This window comes from Haliotis rubra, unplaced genomic scaffold (assembly GCF_003918875.1).
Source record: "Haliotis rubra isolate DU_JTF1 unplaced genomic scaffold, ASM391887v1 Scf210, whole genome shotgun sequence".
NCBI lineage: Eukaryota > Metazoa > Mollusca > Gastropoda > Lepetellida > Haliotidae > Haliotis > Haliotis rubra.
In genome coordinates, this window is record NW_025766115.1 from 1,117,678 (window position 1) to 1,137,635 (window position 19,958).

At 41.6% G+C, this 19,958-nt stretch overlaps 1 protein-coding gene across 3 annotated transcripts in view; it reads right to left on the reverse strand.

Annotated features, from left to right (window-relative positions):
* Positions 1–277: 277 nt before the first annotated feature.
* The window catches only part of LOC124276626 (SANT and BTB domain regulator of class switch recombination-like), a 46,226-nt gene continuing 26,545 nt past the window's right edge, over positions 278–19,958 (reverse strand). The window contains exons 12-18 of one of the 3 annotated variants that reach the window (XM_046712281.1): positions 17,088–17,235; positions 14,608–14,686; positions 12,332–12,402; positions 10,583–10,665; positions 10,013–10,104; positions 8,277–8,352; positions 278–594 (exon numbers count right to left, since the gene is read on the reverse strand). In XM_046712281.1, the coding sequence (XP_046568237.1) occupies positions 8,286–8,352; positions 10,013–10,104; positions 10,583–10,665; positions 12,332–12,402; positions 14,608–14,686; positions 17,088–17,235 (540 nt within the window). In that variant the 3' untranslated portion in view covers positions 278–594; positions 8,277–8,285. The remainder of the gene's footprint in view (positions 595–8,276; positions 8,353–10,012; positions 10,105–10,582; positions 10,666–12,331; positions 12,403–14,607; positions 14,687–17,087; positions 17,236–19,958) is intronic. The other 2 variants (XM_046712278.1, XM_046712280.1) reach the window with 2 other exon arrangements.

Consider the following 19,958-nt stretch of genomic DNA (forward strand, 5'->3'; position numbering starts at 1 on the left):
AAATATATTTCGTATAAATACTTGTCAAGTTTCTTTTGCGAAACACGATTTGACACATGAGGAAACCCCGACAGTAGGAATCACTTGCGTTGCCATGCAACGATATACGTCACTATTTTTCGATTGGCTAAAAACTACACTGTTGCTATTTATATCCAGTCGGACCTGACATTTCGCACATCACACGGTCGCTCAGTTATTTCTCACGCGACTTCAAATACAAATACATGGTTGGAAATAGTGATCGATGAATCGTCCAGACAAACCACATCACCAACTCGCTCACACAAAAACATGTCAGGACTCCTTCAAAATTCTCAGTACACCTCCACTTGCAATATGATGTGTAAGTACACTCACACCCCAAAAGTTATCTGGAGCCCTGTCTGAACAAGATAAACAAAATGTGTAGTGCTGACAGCTGAACGTTGTTCAAAAAGAAGCAGCCATTTGTGAGCTGAGCTCCGAGTATACAAAGCCGTGAAGTACTGACAGTGTTCACATTGTAATGTCTCCAACATGTAGTTGGGGCTGGCAGATGACGAGAAGGATCAGGAGAAGGAGGATCTCACTTGTCCCAGTCTGGGTTTGGGCCTGCAACAAGAAAACACATCCAGCATTGGTGAGTGAGTGAGTGAACACTTGTTAACATGCTTCAGATACCGATGAAGTGTGAGTTTGAGTGTGTGAGTGGTTTTACACTGCTTTTAGCAATATTCCAGCAATATCACGGTGAACACCAGAAATCTGCTTCAAACATTGTACTGGGGAATCGAACCCAACAAGTGGACGCTTTAACCACTAGGCTACCCCACCGCCAGTTTGATCTGTGAGGAAAGACCAAAGTGGGGCTGATCCTGTTACTTACCATAGATGACAAGTGGGGCTTGGTGCTGGTGCTGGAGACTGATCAAGGGGAAGCTATGGTTTGAACACACGGCAACTATGAGGAACTGGGGACTGACTAGGTCATGAAATCTGAGTGAGACAAGCATAAGGTACGAGGGACCTGTTCTGTCCTGGAAGTTCATGGGGAGAAAAGCAAGATGTACTGGGCCCCTACTCTGTCCTGGAAAGCCACAGGGAGACAAGCATGGGGTACTGGGGACCTACTCTGTCCTGGAAAGCCACAGGGAGACAAGCATGGGGTACTGGGGACCTACTGTCCTGGAAAGCCACAGGGAGACAAGCATGGGGTACTGGGGACCTACTCTGTCCTGGAAAGCCACAGGGAGACAAGCATGGGATACTGGGGACCTACTCTGTCCTGGAAAGCCACAGGGAGACAAGCATGGGATACTGGGGACCTACTCTGTCCTGGAAAGCCACAGGGAGACAAGCATGGGATACTGGGGACCTACTCTGTCCTGGAAAGCCACAGGGAGACAAGCATGGGATACTGGGGACCTACTCTGTCCTGGAAAGCCACAGGGAGACAAGCATGGGGTACTGGAGACCTACTCTGTCCTGGAAAGCCACAGGGAGACAAGCAAGCATGGGGTACTGGGGACCTACTCTGTCCTGGAAAGCCACAGGGAGACAAGCATGGGGTACTGGGGACCTACTCTGTCCTGGAAAGCCACAGGGAGACAAGCATGGGATACTGGGGACCTACTCTGTCCTGGAAAGCCACAGGGAGACAAGCATGGGATACTGGGGACCTACTCTGTGCTGGAAAGCCACAGGGAGACAAGCATGGGGTACTGGAGACCTACTCTGTCCTGGAAAGCCACAGGGAGACAAGCATGGGGTACTGGGGACCTACTCTGTCCTGGAAAGCCACAGGGAGACAAGCATGGGGTACTGGAGACCTACTCTGTCCTGGAAAGCCACAGGGAGACAAGCATGGGGTACTGGGGACCTACTCTGTCCTGGAAAGCCACAGGGAGACAAGCATGGGGTACTGGAAACCTACTCTGTCCTGGAAAGCCACAGGGAGACAAGCATGGGCATACTGGAGACCTACTCTGTCCTGGAAAGCCACAGGGAGACAAGCATGGGGCACCGAGAACCTGAAATCCACATTACTACACAAGCATGCTCTGTTCTAGAATATCACAGGGAGACAAGCATGCAGAACTGGGGCCCTAGTCTGTCCTAGAATCCCATAGGGGGACCAGCAATTTCTGCCATGGATTCCCAAAGCAAAACCATCTGGTGGTGCTAAAATCAACCTGGTCACAACTCAGATCTGTTCCATCAAACAAGCTTACATTATGAAACATCGAAAGGAATTAAAAAATTCTAGCCTTTCTTGAAAAAAGGTATTTTTTTGTATTTGAAGAAAAGACATATTTTGTTGGCATTTTAAAAAATTTCAGAATTTTAAACTTAAATCAATTAGTCATATTTACCAACCTGACTCAATAACACAAGAAACAACAAATCCAATTGGTCTGTTCACTCAAATAACATATTCATGGAAAAACATCTCGGCTGGAAACCATAAGAATGCATGGTGGCTTTCCATGAAAATCAATATTGAGAAAGAAATAATATGACAGGGCTAGATTTATTTATTTTCTTGGCTGGTAACTTTCAACAGAAAAATACTGGTTGGGAAGTAGGGAGAAAAATCAATGGAAAGACCTTTCAGAAAATCTTTGGGTGGTACTTGAAAAGTTATCTGAATACATTTCTATATCTTCAGCATGAGCAGTTAGTTTCATCACTAAAACAGTCTACAATTGTCTCATTGAAACATCTTGTCTTTCTGGTATGAATTGTACATACACAATTTCTGTGCAGTGAAAACAAGTTAACATTCTGTAGAATTGAAAATAATACAGAAATACACACTGTTTCAATATTTTAGGGTCAACAGAATTTGTAGAACAATTATTAGAGATGTCTTGTCTAAGATTCATATGACATATCTTTATCTGTGGCCTCACTGACAAAAATCAAAACCAACATTTGCTAGATATGTAAGAGAGGTTACACAAGTACAACGTTAATTTGGGATCAACTGGAAACCATATATTTCATATATTTTACATAGTTTTGTTATACTAAAAGAGCAAATGTTGAGAAGCGATTTTCACTGCCATACATCTACCACTAACTACTGTAATTTCATTACAAATACTGTAGAAATTTATCATTTGAAAGCTTGTGGATACTCTACCTGTCTAGTTAGATTGGTAACAGGAACCAGCTGGTCAACAGTTGTGCAAACCAATAACATAACCCACTGTGCAAATAAACATAAGGGAGGGATGAGGAGTGTAGGAAAGTGGAAATATAAACTTGGCATGCCTCAGAGGTCACAGAAATTCTGCCTGGAGTTGATTACACAACTCAGTTTCAAACACCCGAATTCATCCAATAAATCATAAATATTATATTATTAGTGAGTGAGTATGGTTTTACGCCGCTTTTTTTTAGCAATATTCCAGCAATATCACGGTGGGGGACACCAGAAATGGGCTTCACATATTGTACCCATGTGGGGAATCGAACCCGGGTCTCCAGCGTGACGATCCAACGCTTTAACCACTAGGCTACCCCACCAGCCCAAATATTACCAAAGAATAACATCTCAAGTTCTCATTGATTTTCTGTATCTAATTTTGAATTTTGTTATCTTGGACATATGGGTGTCACACAATATCAAATAACTTTTTCAAACAGTTACTATGGTGTCCTCCCATTACGCAGACAGCCAGTTCGCAGACACCTTAAAACAACAACATTTGGGTTCAGTGAACAGATTATCTACTACCTGTTACCTACACATTATAATGGAATAGTAAAAAAAAACCACAGGAACAAACTGAAGCTATATTATTTATTTTGAAAGATGGACGAAAAGACAGTAATTTGAAGTTTTATTGCTGCAATATAAACAGTATATTTTCATAAACATTTCGGTTTAACCTTCTAGTCTAACGGGAGTCGGCACATCATATTGAAAACATCTGCTTAGCTATTAGAAATTGCGACACTGTTGTATCAAATAAATCAAATAAAGACAAATGTGAACCTAAATATTATTCATATGGAATAAAGAAGTTATATGTTTTGCACACAATATTAAGATATATATATGAGTTCACTTAATTACGACTTATTTAAAATAAATATTTAAAAAATGATGTATCATGTCAATGTGGCCATGGATGTGAGAATGTTTTCCATTACGTCCTTGAATGTCCATTGTATACTACTCAAGGACATAAACTGTTACAATCTTTAGAAAGTATTGTTAAAATTAGAACACTGATTGGTATTAATCGTATCTTACATGGCAATGCAGGTGTCTCATTTACTGCAAATCAGATTGTTTTCAAATATGTACATATCTATATCTCTCCAACAAAACATTTTCTCAGTTAACTTCTGTTGTACATATGCTATTATTGGGCGGGGGCTTTTCTATTAATAAACACAATCAAACCTCTCAGTGACAAACCTGTTTTCATATTCGATAGTAATTGATAGTAAAATCAATTTTGAGAAGAGAAATCATTTATCATTTAATCACAACAAAGTTCTATTTACTCACAATCAAACTTCTCAGTAACGAACCTGTTTCAGGCTCACCCTGCTCTGCTCACTGGACAGTGGACTGTTCCATTATACCCGTAGGTGTTACCCTAATTAACCTTCTAGTTCAGTATCTGTCAATTGGGTGTCTGTCAATTGGGAGATAACCGTTACTATAGAATCCGAATTGATATTTATTGAGATAATTCTAGCAATCTTACAAGAAGTGCATTGCAGTAGAATCTACCAACCATGTATTGCTTCAGCATTATAACCTCCTCAGTTCAGCAAAAAATCTCCAAAAATATTTTAGAATGGAAGCAAAAATGCATTTAAAAAAACACGTGACCTTTAAAAAAAACTCATGTGACCTCTGAGTAAGAAATAGGAAGAGATCTGTGTTGATATCAGGGGACTATGTACTGTAGACTCGACATGCTGTGTGTGTGACAAGGGTGGGAAAACATGCATGTGAGATACATTGTCATGCAAAAAGACACATTTGTCTATTACCGTACAAAAGTTTACTTAAACAAATTTAAACTAACTGAGAATACTCATAACATCTAAGAGTAATTGAAAAGGCTGTGTTGAAACATACACATGCATGATGTGAAGCAAAATCTTCTACAAAATTGAAAAACAACTAATGATACGAAAGGGAACCCCATATCTATCTAGTTGAAACCATCAAAATATTTAATTTTTCTAACAATCTCCCATTAATTATCAAAACCTCTTTCTTTCACCACTAATAGACTTCTTTCCCCCACAACATACAGACATACCACCTTCCCAACCACCAGAGACATATGTCCTTCGCAGACACACCTCCTTCCATCCAGTGAGACACCTCCTTCCCCCATCCCTTGCAGACACACCTCCTTCTACCCAGTGAGACACCTCCTTCCCCCATCCCTTGCAGACACACCTCCTTCCATCCAGTGAGACACCTCCTTCCCCCAACCCTTGCAGACACACCTCCTTCTACCCAGTGAGACACCTCCTTCCCCCAACCCTTGCAGACACACCTCCTTCCATCCCTTGCAGGCACACACCTCCTCCCATCCAGTGAGACACCCTCCTCCCCCATCCCTTGCAGACACACCTCCTCCCATCCCTTGCAGACACACCTCCTCCCATCCAGTGAGACACCTCCTTCCCCCATCCCTTGCAGACACACCTCCTCCCATCCCTTGCAGACACACCTCCTCCCATCCAGTGAGACACCTCCTTCCCCCATCCCTTGCAGACACACCTCCTTTCATCCCTTGTAGGCACACCTCCTCTCATCCAGTGAGACACCTCCTTCCATCCCTTGGAGACACATCTCCTCCCATCCCTTGCGGGCACACCTTTCATTCAGTAAGACACCTCCTTCCCCCATCCTTTGCAGACACACCTTCCATCCAGTGAGACACCTCCTTCCATCCCTTGCAGACACACCTCCTCCCATCCCTTGCAGGCACACCTCCTCCCATCCAGTGAGACACCTCCTTCCCCCATCCCTTGCCCCCTTTTCATCCCTTTGTAGGCACACCTCCTCCTCATCCAGTGAGACACCTCCTTCCATCCCTTGCAGACACACCTCCTCCCATCCCACTGAGGGCACCTCTTTCATCCTTTGCAGGACACTCCTTCCCCATCCCTTGCAGACACACCTTCCTTCCATCCAGTGAGACACCTCCATCCCCCATCCCTTGCAGACACACCTCCTTTCATCCCTTTGTAGGCACACCTCCTTCCATCCAGTGAGAGACCTCCATCCCCATCCCTTGCAGACACACCTCCTTTCATCCCTTGCAGGCACACCTCCTTCCATCCAGTGAGACACCTCCTTCCCCATCCCTTGCAGACACACCTCCTTTCATCCCTTTGCAGGCACACCTCCTTCCATCCAGTGAGACACCTCCCATCCCCCATCCTTTGCAGACACACCTCCTTCCATCCCTTGCAGGCACACCTCCTTCCATCCAGTGAGACACCTCCATCCCCATCCCTTGCAGACACACCTCCTTTCATCCCTTGCAGGCACACCTCCTTCCATCCAGTGAGACACCTCCTTCCCCATCCCTTTGCAGACACACCTCCTTCCATCCCTTGCAGGCACACCTCCTTCCATCCAGTGACACACCTCCATCCCCCATCCCTTGCAGACACACCTCCTTTCATCCCTTGTAGACACACCTCCTCTCATCCAGTGCAGACACACTCCTCCTCCCATCCCTTGCAGACACACCTCCTCCCATCCCTTTATGCAGGCACACCTTTCATTCAGTAAGACACCTCCTTCCCCATCCTTTGCAGACACACCTTCCATCCAGTGAGACACACCTCCTTCCATCCCTTGCAGACACACCTCCTTCCATCCAGTGCACCTCCTTCCATCCCTTGCAGACACACCTCCTTCCCCCCATCCTTTGCAGACACACCTCCTCCATCCCTTGCAGACACACTTCCTTCCATCCTTCCCATCCAACCCTTGCAGACACACCCTTCCATCCCTTGCAGACACACCTCCTTCCCATCCAGTGAGACACCTCCTTCCATCCCTTGCAGGCACACCTCCTTTCATTCATTCCTCCTTGAACCATCCCCAGTACAACCACACTTCCCCATCTCTTGAAGACACACCTCCATCCATCCCTTGCAGACACACCTCCTCCCATCCCTTGCAGACACACCTCCTCCCATCCCTTGCAGACACACATCCTCCCAACCCTTGCAGACACACATCCTCCCAACCCTTGCAGACACACATCCTTCCATCCAGTGAGACACCCCCTTGACATAAACTTAGAGTAAAACCTTTCATTTGTAAGCATGTAATCTACTTAAGCACCTAAATAAAAAGAAAAAGCTTGAACCTCCTCTTAATCATCAACTTCTTCAGTTACCAGTTTTCTGGCTACAAACACCTTGTACATCAACAAGTGTAGAAGTGAGCACAGCTCACATACCCCCGCTTCCCACGTTGGGACATGGAAATGACTGATATTGATATATATAATGTGACAAGGATCAGCAGCTCACAAGACTTTCTCCTTGACTCTCTTAAAGTTTATATACATGTTAGATAATAGTTTTGCCATGTACTGATTACAGTAATAATTTATGGAAACATTATTTTTTTGTGTTTTCCGTGGAAACCTGACATACCAATGAACTTGACAGTCTCATGTTGCACACAATGATGTGGACGTAGATGAAGATTGTTATTTTTTAGCACATGGCATATCTGTGGGTCATGATTAACTTGTGTATTAAGTTTTGTGAACCTAGCATGTATAGTTTCGATGATATGCTGTGGCCAGGTAACCATCAAACACATTTTGCACCAAGTCAACAACAAAACAAATTCTGAAAAAACTTTAAAATAGCAAAAGGCACATCAATGGGTAATGATTAACATGTGTGTGAAGTTTGGTGAACCTAGCATGTAAACTTTAAGAGATATGCTACGGACAAAACCATCAAACACATTTGGCACTAAGTCGTGTTTCCATGGAAACAGCAAAAAAAAAAAACTTCTGAAAAAACTTTAAAATAGCAAAAGGCACATCAATGGGTAATGATTAACATGTGTGTGAAGTTTGGTGAACCTAGCATGTAAACTTTAAGAGATATGCTCCGGACAAAGTTCCAGGACGGGAGGACAGACGGAAGGACAGAATGAACGCTATATACCCCCGTTACTTCATAGCAGGGGTATAATTAGTGATGCCTGAGACAGGTGAGTACATGCCTAGTAGTGCAGGAGATGCAAGAGAAACATATACCTGATGTACCTTAACGAGCTAGGATTTGTTTGTAAATGACTGTTGTCTGCGCTGGTAGTACGTCTGACCTGACCCCATGCGATGCCTGGGAAGGAGGATGCAGATACAGCAGAGGTTCAAATTTTTTTAAAAGCCACTTGCCACAGGGCAAGTGACTTTAAGAAAGTAACTTGTCCTGACTAATTTTCCACTTGCCCTGATTTTATGACATAATCATGATGATGTAAGTATGAAAGAATAAATCAACATGGTATTTGATGTTAATGTTTACTGGACTATTTATTGAAAAGTGATAAATAGCAAAGAAAGAATACTCGACTTTATTATCATTGCGAAATGAAATAGCTACATTTTGAGCAGATATGAAATTAAATCCAAGTTTATTTTCAGTTTGAAACCATAAGTGGAAATTATCTAGTAGCCCACGGACAAGTAAGATACCATTATTTGATTGCCCGAAATGAAAACTGACTTGTCCTGGGCGTCGGGCGATGGGATTTTTGAACCCCTGTACAGCAATTTCATTATTTGTTTGTTGTTTGTTTAATGCAACACTCGGCAAATTTTCAGCCACATGATGGTGGTCTGTCAATTCTGGACCAGACAATCCAGTGATGAAACTTGTGAGCAGCTATCAACGCTGCCAGGGAGCCAGGACATATATGAATATAACAAGACTAACTGACCAATCCATTTGGCCATCTGATACAACATAGGTTGCTTGAGACCTATTAGAACCTGGATTCACCAGAGGTTTCAATTACAAGTCAAGAAACTGGAAAAGAAGGAATATTTTCATCATTAAGGCTTCTCGTATTTAATTGTTTGAAACAGAGAGAAGTCAATGTCACTGACATCCAATCTTTTACTCTGAAAATCTGAGGACACCTCTATAGGATGTGTCATCAGAGGCAACCGTAACGAATTTTGACCGATAAATGATGACTTGGTCATATATTTTGATAAGACAGCAAAGAAACCTAATTAATCCAGGTGAAATTTTCATCATGTTGAAATGCATCTTTAAATGCTTGGTGGTTTGGAATGTCAGTTTCATTAATCAATCAGAGGCCCAGATAAGCTGCGTATCCGGGTAAAATACGCATAGAAAATTTCCAATTATGCATTGAAAAATAATTGTTGCGTACCAATTACGCATTTAAAATGTTAGATACGCAAAATGTTTAAAACAAATGCATACGGAATATATTTATAAAAATCGCTTGCGTAATGAAAAAGACATCGATTGCTATCAAGTTGTACTGTTAGTATAGGACAAGTGTTGTACTGCCAGTATAGGATGAGGGATTTTTTATGAAATCATTTCCATTATATTTAAGTTGGTTTTGATTAGGTATGACATAAGGCAGAACATACCTGCTTAGTAAACTTACTCAATGACATAATACTTAGGTGAGTAAACTGACTGAAATACGCACATATTTGAAAGCAGTGGGTAACAGAAAATGAAATACCCACTCAACATTCATAATACCCACTCCCAAAAAATACAGTGGGTACAGTCCCCACATGAGCTAAATCTTATCTGGAGATCTGTCACTTTCACCTGGGGTCTCACCTGACCTGGAGGTGATTAATGAATACATCTGGCCAGGAGGTCATTAGCAAACTTACCTGACGTGGATGTGATTACCAGATTCCATGGTCCAGGAACTAATTAGTGGGCTCACCTGGCCAGAAGGCCATTGGTAGACTCACTTGACGGACATGATTAGTAGACTCACCTGGCCTGACTCTGTCCCTGCTGTTTGCTGGGCTGGGTAGTGTTGGCCATCTTCCACTGGGCTTCCAGTTTGCTGAATATTCCACCAGAGAACTATGGAGACAAAACAACCAACATCACATAGTGTCCATTAACATATCAGAAACTAAAGGCGAGAATTTATGGATTCAACTACTTGCTCGCTGTTTCACATGAACATATACTGAGGGCAAAAAATAAGGGATCATGTGAAAGCACAAGTGTTCCTTTATTTTTTTTGGTACAAAGCTTGTGAAGAAACCTTGGAAAAAAATTAACAAACACTTGTGCTTTGCATGTGATCCCTTATTTTTTCCCTCAGTATATATAGCTATCTGTTTCCGAGTCTTTCCTTCACCTGATGAAGGGGTAAGACTATACTCCGAAACATTACGTTCCTCAAACAAAGACGTTCACATCCATAAATGTTCGCCTTTATGTGTATCACTTCTAAATGCCATTCAAAGAGTCAATAAGAAACTAGCCAATCAAATGCAATGGAATCACTTGCTATTTTTTTATTCCATAAAAGATGAACTTTCTCAATTATTACCTCCTTTTTCGGCTTATCAATCCTGTCTGCATTCAGCCTCAGTTTGGTCAAGTATAGACGAATGTCCTTCATTCTTCTCTGGTCTGAAAAAAACCCAAATAGCACTAAATAGCAACAAAATCCTTTCCACATCCATAAGAAATCTCTGCTAAAAGCACAGTCAATTGTGCAGTTCCGACTATATTATAAGCATGTGTTTGATTATGTTTTTGCTTAACATTGTACTCAGCAATATAACAGCTGTTTTATGGCGGTCTGGAAAACAATCAGGTCTGGACCAGACGATCCAGTGGTTGACATCATGGGATACAATGACAGAGCATGTGTTTATGATCACAATTAAGTAGCGATGATACCAGGTGTTCACGAAATGGTGAGTATGTTCTGATCGGTTGGTGGTACACATCACAAACACATGCAAAATACTGATCGTCTGAACATTTTTGTGAACATTTGGTACAAGTCAAAATAGGGAAATTCGTGAACATTTGGTACAAGTCAAAATGGCGAATTTGGTACAAGTCAAAATAGGGAAATTCGTGAACATTTGGTACAAGTCAAAATGTCTACCATAGAACTTTTTGAAAGTTTTCCTGAGGCCTTGAATGTTGTAACCACAATCAAACAACTTCGGAAAAATTTCTGAAATCTTGATAAAAAAGAGCATATGCTCAATTGTACCCCAAAAGTTGTGAAAAGTAAACAACAAAGGCATGCACACTTCATCTCTGTACTTGCAAACATTACTTGTACTGTGGTGATGGAGTTTATATATAAAGTCTTATCAAAAGTCAAATGACATGTTTACATATTAGTTTTTTGCAGTATCACATAAGGGCATCAAGATCGAAAGACGTCCATACACCATGGCATTGAGAAATAGAGAGTGAGTGAGTGAGTATGATTTTAAGTCACTTTTACGCACAGCAGGGGACACCAGAAATGGTCTTCACACACTGTACCCAAGAGGGGAATTGGACCCAGTTCTTTGGTGTAATAAGCAAATACTTTAACCACTAGGCTACCCCACTGCCCCGCAATAAGAGGGAGAATGATGGGGCTGGGTTTGTCAGGGCTAGCTTTTGTGCTTTGTTACTTGCACTGGTGCAACCCAATATTACACAGTGCAACCTAGTTATTAGCCTAACTTGCACCAGGTGCAAGTCAATTTTTGAGAAATAAATCAACAATTAATTTAACATTATAAGCATTATTATAATTATGTCGGCTCATTTCTCTTCTAAACTTTGAATAGCTATGGCACCGAAACAGTGCTATTTATAGACAGGTCTCAGGTATGACAGCTCTTGTAAACAGGGATCAGTTGCGTCTCTGTATTGCCATGGTTTCATGAGTACTACATCATGGAAATATGTATAAGTGCACCGAAACCTCTCATGTTTTAACACACTACATTGCAACTGAAATTTGGCTGGTGCAACAAGGATTTTATCTTAGGTTGCACCTGGTGCAAGTAGATTAACATCTCTTAAATCGAGTCCTTTTTGTCAAGTGATCAGGTCACACAGGGCTACATTGCATGCAGTGATGGGTGACCCATTATTTACATGATCACCATGGTGATCTGGGATGTGTTTGGGTGAGATGTTTTGTTTTGAAGCGGGACTGTTAGTTCTAAGGCATTTCCATACCAGGATCAAAAGAAGAAAAGCATAGTGTGAGATAAGATAAGCTTCAAAATCAAGTCTTCTTAAACATATTTAAAGTAGTATACTATAATTGTCCTACCTTCCTGTCTCTGTGCATCCTGGTTGTATCTCATTGACCTCTGCGTATCCCATGTTGACTTCTTCGTCTGTCTGAAATGTACACAGAGTAAGCGGGACCCAGTGAGTGAGTGAGTGAGTGAGTTTGGTTTTACGCCGCTTTTTGCAATATTCCAGCAACTTCACGGCGGGGGACACCACAAATGGGCTTCACACATTGTGCCCATGTGGGGAATCGAACCCGGTTCTTCGGTGTGACGAGCGAACGCTTTAACCACCAGGCTACCCCACCGTCCCAGGGACCCAGGTTGAATGTTTGTAGTGAGTAGCTACTTCTTCGGAGCTACACCCACAGCTTGTCAATGAACAGCCGTCCTTGTGATTGAGGAGCAATGATGAAATAAAAGCCAAGTTATGGTGTCTGAGGGCGAACTCCAAGGATGTCGCCTCTTGCTACTAACTAACATGTGCTGGGGATCCATTTCATTCAATTTTCACGAGGAAAGTCACAACCTTTCTGACCATCACAAAATTACCTTTCAAAGCTGCCAACATTTCTGTTTGTTCACAGTTCAGTTTCAAACCTTGGAGTAATTATAATATTAAATCATAAAATCAGTTCTTGTGTGTATGAGTGATCAGGTCAGTGCTCATACAGAACATCAAGCTGGAAGCTTTGAAACAAGGCAACTTTTCATATGAGGTGAGGTGAGGTGAAATTGGGTTTAACGCCGGAGTGCTTGAGAATATTTAAGCTCATATGACAAGCGTGCATGCGTGTGTATGTGTAATGCGGCTGCTTGTACTAGCCCAGACTTAGGCTGGTTTTATAGTGCTAGCCCACTGAGATACCATGCGCAGTGAAGCATGAATACCCCACTCCAGACACATTATATTGACTCCGAGCCGACCAGTCCTTGTTGTACCCATTAGTGCGGCGCCAGGCAGGGACCAACAAGTACCATATTTTAACGTCTTTTGGTATGGCGGTTGGGGATCGAACTTCGCGACCTTCCGCTCTCGGGCAGGCCTCTAACCCACTACACCCTGGAGGTGGTCACTTTTTCATATGAATGTTTAGACAAAAAAAACTATAATATGCTGAGAGAAACAAATAGAGGAGTACAGGAAAATTCAAGCATTCCTTTAATATTTTCCAGTTTTCATCACCAGCTTTGAATAGCGTTGTGGTGTTGAAAACTGGAAAATGATAAAGGAACGCTTGAATTTTCCTGTGATCCTTTACTTGTTTCTCTCAGTATATACAAACCAGAAAACTACCTTTTATTGGGAATACAATTGATATGTTGTTTTTAACAAAAGTCGTTTACAGCTTTATCAGTGTTGTGCCATATTTAGAGTGCAACAGACACTGTTTCTGCATTTAATGCAAAAACTAAAAGAGAATATCCAGAATTATCTCCCTTCTCTTAATACCCTGACAGAGACAAAAGCAGTACTGATGCCTCAATGGACCGCCTGCTTCGTTTAGTAGATACAGCGCCATCATATCCCATTTGTGTAGATCGATGCTCATGCTGTTGATCACTAGATTGTCTGTTCCAGACTCGACTATTTACAGACTGCCGCCATATAGCTGGAATATTGCTGAGTGCGGCCTTAAACAACAAACCAACAACCCTGACGAACATTACGGCATCCTCGCATTCCAGCGTCAGTCCTGACTCATACAAACAAGCGCATGCCTGCATACTCTCAAGCACATTTAAGTTGCTATATGCATGAATGCAATGTTTAAAACCCATTCAAGTCATGCTGTAATGGAATGTAAGTTCATTTGCTGATTTCCCAGGGCAGGATGAGGTGAGGTGAAATTCGGCTTAAAGTCATGCTTGAGAATATTTCGCTCATATGACGACGTGCATGCGTGTGTATGTGTATGTGTGGCTGCTTGTACTAGCCCAGACTTAAGCTGGTTTTATAGTGCTAGCCCACTGAGATACCATGCCGCAGTGAAGCATGAATACCCCACTCAGACACATTATACTGACTCCGAGCCGACCAGTCCTTGTTGTACCCATTAATACCGAGCGCCAGGCAGGGACCAACAAGTACCATATTTTAACGTCTTTTGGTATGACGCAGTCGGGGATTGAACCCGTGACCTTCCGCTCTCCGTGCGGACGCTCTAACCACTACACCACGGAGGCGGTCCAGGGCAGGATGATACATATTCAAGTTGTAAGACATTTTTTAATTCAGAACGATCGTAGAAGGAGAACACACATAATACATACAGAGCACCTAACTGAATGATGTAAAGCATTTCTGACTTACTCAAATCCTGGAGCGTCCAGCAGGATTGCCTGGGGGTCGATGGTGACTCGGGATTTCCTGGTAGCCCTTGGTTTCTTGACTGCAAACAGTACATGAGTACGAGTCAATATAGAGCTTCCTATTGGGCTAGGCTTTAAATATACTGGACAAATTAAGTTAGGGATATTGGTATTTTCATGATTGATATTTTATCAATGTGTCAATGAATAAATACATCAGTATTCATAATTTCAAAATTTACATATATCCTAACTATTTTGTCCAGTACAGTGAAGCCTGGATTAATCGGACGGTTCGCGTTTCTCAGTAAATTAGATCGGATTGCGAATAGATCCGGACTACTGAATCAAGACCCAAGTTGCTTCCCTAAAATTACAAAAGCGACCAGCGAATCTGGATAAAACAAATAAGCATTTAATGTAAAGCAATTCATCACATCAATAATTTTACCGAGTGACATCGCATGTTGATCCGGCGTGTCTGATCCGTCCTTCCTCATGTCCTTCCATAGCTAATGTTCAAGTAACGTGTAGAGGCGAGGGTAACTTTGCCCTGATCTATTGTGAGTATGCCTTGAATGTCTGAATTATTCCTGCATCCATCGGTTGAATATGAGGCGTGGTATTTGGTTACATTTAGCAAAGTTAAGCGAAACTTTTGCTTGTGACTTGCAGCATTGTTAAATAAAAAAGCAAAATCACTTTTAGTCCGCGTGACGGATCTCTCTGTCAAAGTACATTAACCAATCACAAAACAGTTCACTTGTCATCCACTGTGCTTTGTATTGTGGTGTCAATCAAAGTGTAAATGTACAGTATCTTCAGTCGGGAGCTTTTTATGTCTAATTAAAACAACAACCCAGTTGGCCAGTTAATTAAGTAAACATCGCGGTGCGGTGTTATTCGCGGTTCGTGAACACGACTTACAGTGTCGGACTGTGAAGCAATTTACTGTTTATTTTACTGATTGGTGACAGCTACTTACCGTCGGTTCGAGCCGAATTTCCGGATTATCGAGGAAAAATTATATAGGCATAGATTGGTAACAAGATGTTTGTTAGACTGAAATCCGTTGAGATGTCCGGGGGCGGTAACTGTAATCTATAGAGGCAGAGACATGTCTTGGGCTGATGGATTAGTAGGCTGAAATCGCCGGGGCCGAGACTTCCGGATTATCGGAGTCGGACTAGCGGGGGCTTCACTGTATATGTCAATCTCAAAATGCAGGTCATACTTGTATCAGTCAAAGTAATTCTGTGGACCATCTCGCGAAGACCATCTACAAAGTGACCAACCAAATCCAGCATGAATATGACATTGAGTGACTGGTTATTTATGAGAGCTGGGAGGAGACCGGTTTCAGAACTATCACATTTTCATTTTAAAAAACCCCATCATTAACACACATCCCCCATCTCCCTCATACATCAAACATTTTATTTCTGATTTTTCATGACTCCTCCTTATTATATATGATAAGTCCCCAAATAATATTTGTAGATTTATGTTTTCTTTTAAAACTGAACTGCACTTTTTTCTTGCCCCTACGCCACATAAATTTTGGCCACCTTCCTCTTTTGCTGAAATTATTTTCGACCCCCACTTAATCTTGATCCCTCCCTATAATAACTGAAAAGTCCCAGACAAAACTCTTCCCTGTTTTATCAAAATTGTACCACGCCTGAGTGTCGGTTCCTTTGATCTTACCCGTGGTGTATTTGCTGCTGGAAGACAACAGTTTTGTGCTGAAGGCAGATTCGTCTGCCATTGGCTCCTAAAAGCCATTACGGCAATAGGACTGAACACAACATTGTTCAACATTGTACACAATTTATGTCAGTCAAAAGGATTGCAACAAGGAAATGTAACTTCTACGAGTTTTAATGGTTTCAAATGAATTTACAAGCTGAAATTGACCAACCCTTTTATTTATGAGAACAAAAATGCTGTAATAAAATGAAAAAGAATTAAGCGTATACATGTACTTTATATGTACTTTGAAATTTACACAATAATGAAAGTTATAGTTCCAAAAATGTTTTTCAGATTTAGATTAATTATTGTAGAAAACACAGTTATTATAAATAGCACTCATTTTAGCAACTAGACTGAAGAATGAAGCGATTAGTTAAAACTTTAAAATTTTCCCGCTTCCCATACATAATAGAGCGTGGTACAAGTCAGTTAGCTCATCAATCCTCGATCTGTGCTCATTATACACCACAGTTTTGCGGAGTTGATTGACAGGTGTTGAGGAAGCTCGAGCAAAGCTCTCGCGTCTCCCACCTGTCAATCAACTCGGCAAAACTAATATGTATACTGAGCACAGAATCGGACTGAAATGATCTAACTAATACTAAGAATACATTCTACCTATTTACTAAGAAATATTGTCTTGTAACAGGTAAACTGTCACCAACAGTGTACTGGGATGTATATTATGACCTCAGATATCAGTTCAGGATTAATCTGTCCATTCACCTGAACCTTTGAGAGACTCCTCATCTCCAATCTCATCATCGCTTTCACCGAAGGCAAACTCGTCAATCTCAAAGGACACTTCTCTCTCCACAGTGAGGGCTTGTAGGCGTGGCTGGGGCTTGCTTTGGTGGTGGTGGTGGTGGTGGTGCTAGGACACAAAAACACTGCTGAACATTCCACACAACTACCTGGTTTTACCTTGACTTACAACAGTGGGGGTCAAGGGGACCCCTGATCAATAAATATTGTAGGGTCCTTGTAGGTAATATATGAGGGTAGTGTAAAGTATTAAAAAGGTGTGGTGTGGGTGTGTGTGTTGTGGTGTGTTGTGGTGTGTTGTGTGTGTGTGTGTTGTGTTGTGTGTTGTGTTGTGTTGTGTTGTGTTGTGTTGTGTTGTGGTGTGTGGTGTGGTGTGGTGTGGTGTGGTGTGGTGTGGTGTGGTGTGGTGTGTGGTGTGGTGTGGTGTGGTGTGGTGTGGTGTGGTGTGGTGTGGTGTGGTGTGGTGTGGGGTAAAACTCATGTGGTAAAATGTCCAATGCAGCATTGAAAAACAATTGTTTGCATACCAATTATGCATTTAAAATGTTAGATCATAAAAAGTTTAAAACAAAATGAGCACAGGAATATATTTGTAAAATCGGCTTGCATAATGAAAAAAGACATCTATTGCTGTCAAGTTGTACATGTTGTACTGTCAATTATAGGATGATGTGTTGTATGCAATCATTTCCATTATATTTAAGTTGGTTTTGATTAGGTATGACATAAGGCCAGAACATACCTGCTTAAGTAAACTTACTCAATGTAAACTTAAGCTCAATGACATAAATCGTATGAAAAGCAGTGGAGTAGTAAACTGGCTGATATACATATTTATGAAAAGCAGTGGATGTAGCGGTCAGAAAATGAAATACCCACTCAACATTCATAATACCCTCCAAAGACATACAGTGGTACGTATATTTGTACCTATGAGCTATGTAGTATGGTGTGTTGTGTTGTATGCTAATGTGTTATGTTTCGTTAGTGGTATGTTGCGTGGTGTGTTAGTTGCGGTGCTGTTGTAATGTATGGTAGCGGTTAGTGCATATTTGGTGTGTATCATATGTTGCGTAGTTATGTTGTGTGAGTGTATATTATGGTGGTGCAGTATGTATTGTGTATTTATATGCGGTGTGTTGTGTGTGGTGTATATTTGGGTGTGGTATGTGTTGTATGCGGGTATGTTGTGTGTATGTATTTATGTATGTGTATGTGTTGTATATTTTGGTGTGTTGTGTGTGTGTTGTGTTGTATGGTGTGGTGTGGTGTTAGTGTATTGTATAGTGTATGTTGTGGTGAGTGTGTGATGTGTGTGCGGTTGTGGTGTGTGTGGTTGTATGGTGTGGTGTGTTGTATTTGGTGTGGTGTATGCTGTAGTGTGTGTGTGTATATGGTGTGGTGTGTTGTGTTGTATATGTGGTGTGTTGTGTTGTGTATTTATAGTGTAATTATGGTGTATTTATGTTGTATGGTGTGTTGTGTGTTGTGTATGTATTTAATATGGTGTGGTGTATTGTATTGTAGTGTGTTGTATTAAATGTTGTGGTGTATTTGTATGTTGTAGTGTGTTATGTATATTTAATGTGTTTATAGGTGTATGTATATTGTATGTTGTGTATGGTGTGGTGTTGTATGTTGTATTGTATGGTGTGGTGTGGTGTTTATGTTGTATATTTATGTGTTGTGTATGTTGTATTGTGTGTGTTGTGTTGTATATGTTTGTGTTGTGTGTTTGTATAGTGTGTTGTGTTGTGTGTGGTATGTTGTGTTGTGTTGTGTTGTGTGTTGTGTGTATGTTGTGTGTGTGTGTTGTGTTGTATGTTGTGTTGTGTTGTATGTAGTGTGGTGTGTTGTGTTGTATGTTGTGTTGTGTGTTTGTATGTTATGTTGTAGTGGTGTGTTGTATGTTGTGGTGTGTTGTGTTGTATGTTGTGTTGTATGTTGTGTTGTATGTTGTGTTGTGTTGTATTGTGTGTGTATGTTGTGTTGTGTGTTGTGTTGTATGTTGTGCGGGTGTGTTATGTTGTGGTGGGTGGTGTGTGTGTATGGTGTGTTGTGTTGTGGTGGTGTGTCGTGTGTTATGGTGGTGTGGTGTGTTGTGTTGTGTTGTGTATGGTGTGGTGGTGTATGGTGTGTTGTGTTGTTGTATGTTGTGGTGTGGTGTGTTGTGGTGTTGTGTGTGTATGTTGTGGTGTGTTGTGTTGTATGTTGTGTTGTGTTGTGGTGTGTTGTGTTGTATTGTATTGTGTTGTATGTTGTGGTGTGTTGTGTTGTATGGTGTGTTGTGTTGTGGTGGTGTATGGTGTGTTGTGTTGTGGTGGTGTATGGTGTGTTGTGTTGTGGTGGTGTATGGTGTGTTGTGTGGTGTGGTGTATGGTGTATGGTGTATGGTGTGTTGTGTTGTGTTGTGTGGTGTGTTGTGGTGTGGTGTGGTGTGGTGTGGTGTATGGTGTGGTGGTGTATGGTGTGTTGTGTTGTGTTGTGTTGTGTGTTGTGGTGTATGGTGTGGTGTATGTTGTGGTCAGATAAATGAATCAGTGGTCACGTGGACAGTGGTCTTGACTGATGGGTGAAATAACAGACACAGAAAACTACTTGGTATTTTTGTGCATATCTCTGGACTCAGCATTTTGCGTTTTCTGCATCCATTCTCTACATTTGTGAGTACTGGACACACACTTGTGTGTCGCATAAAACCCTGAGCCACCTACAGTTTATCAAACACTAAGAAATCATACAATGCTTAATTCAACGTTAATCTAAGATTACTACCTCACGAACATCCCTCTCATATATCCTGTATTTCAGCTGTAGTCACATATAAAATCC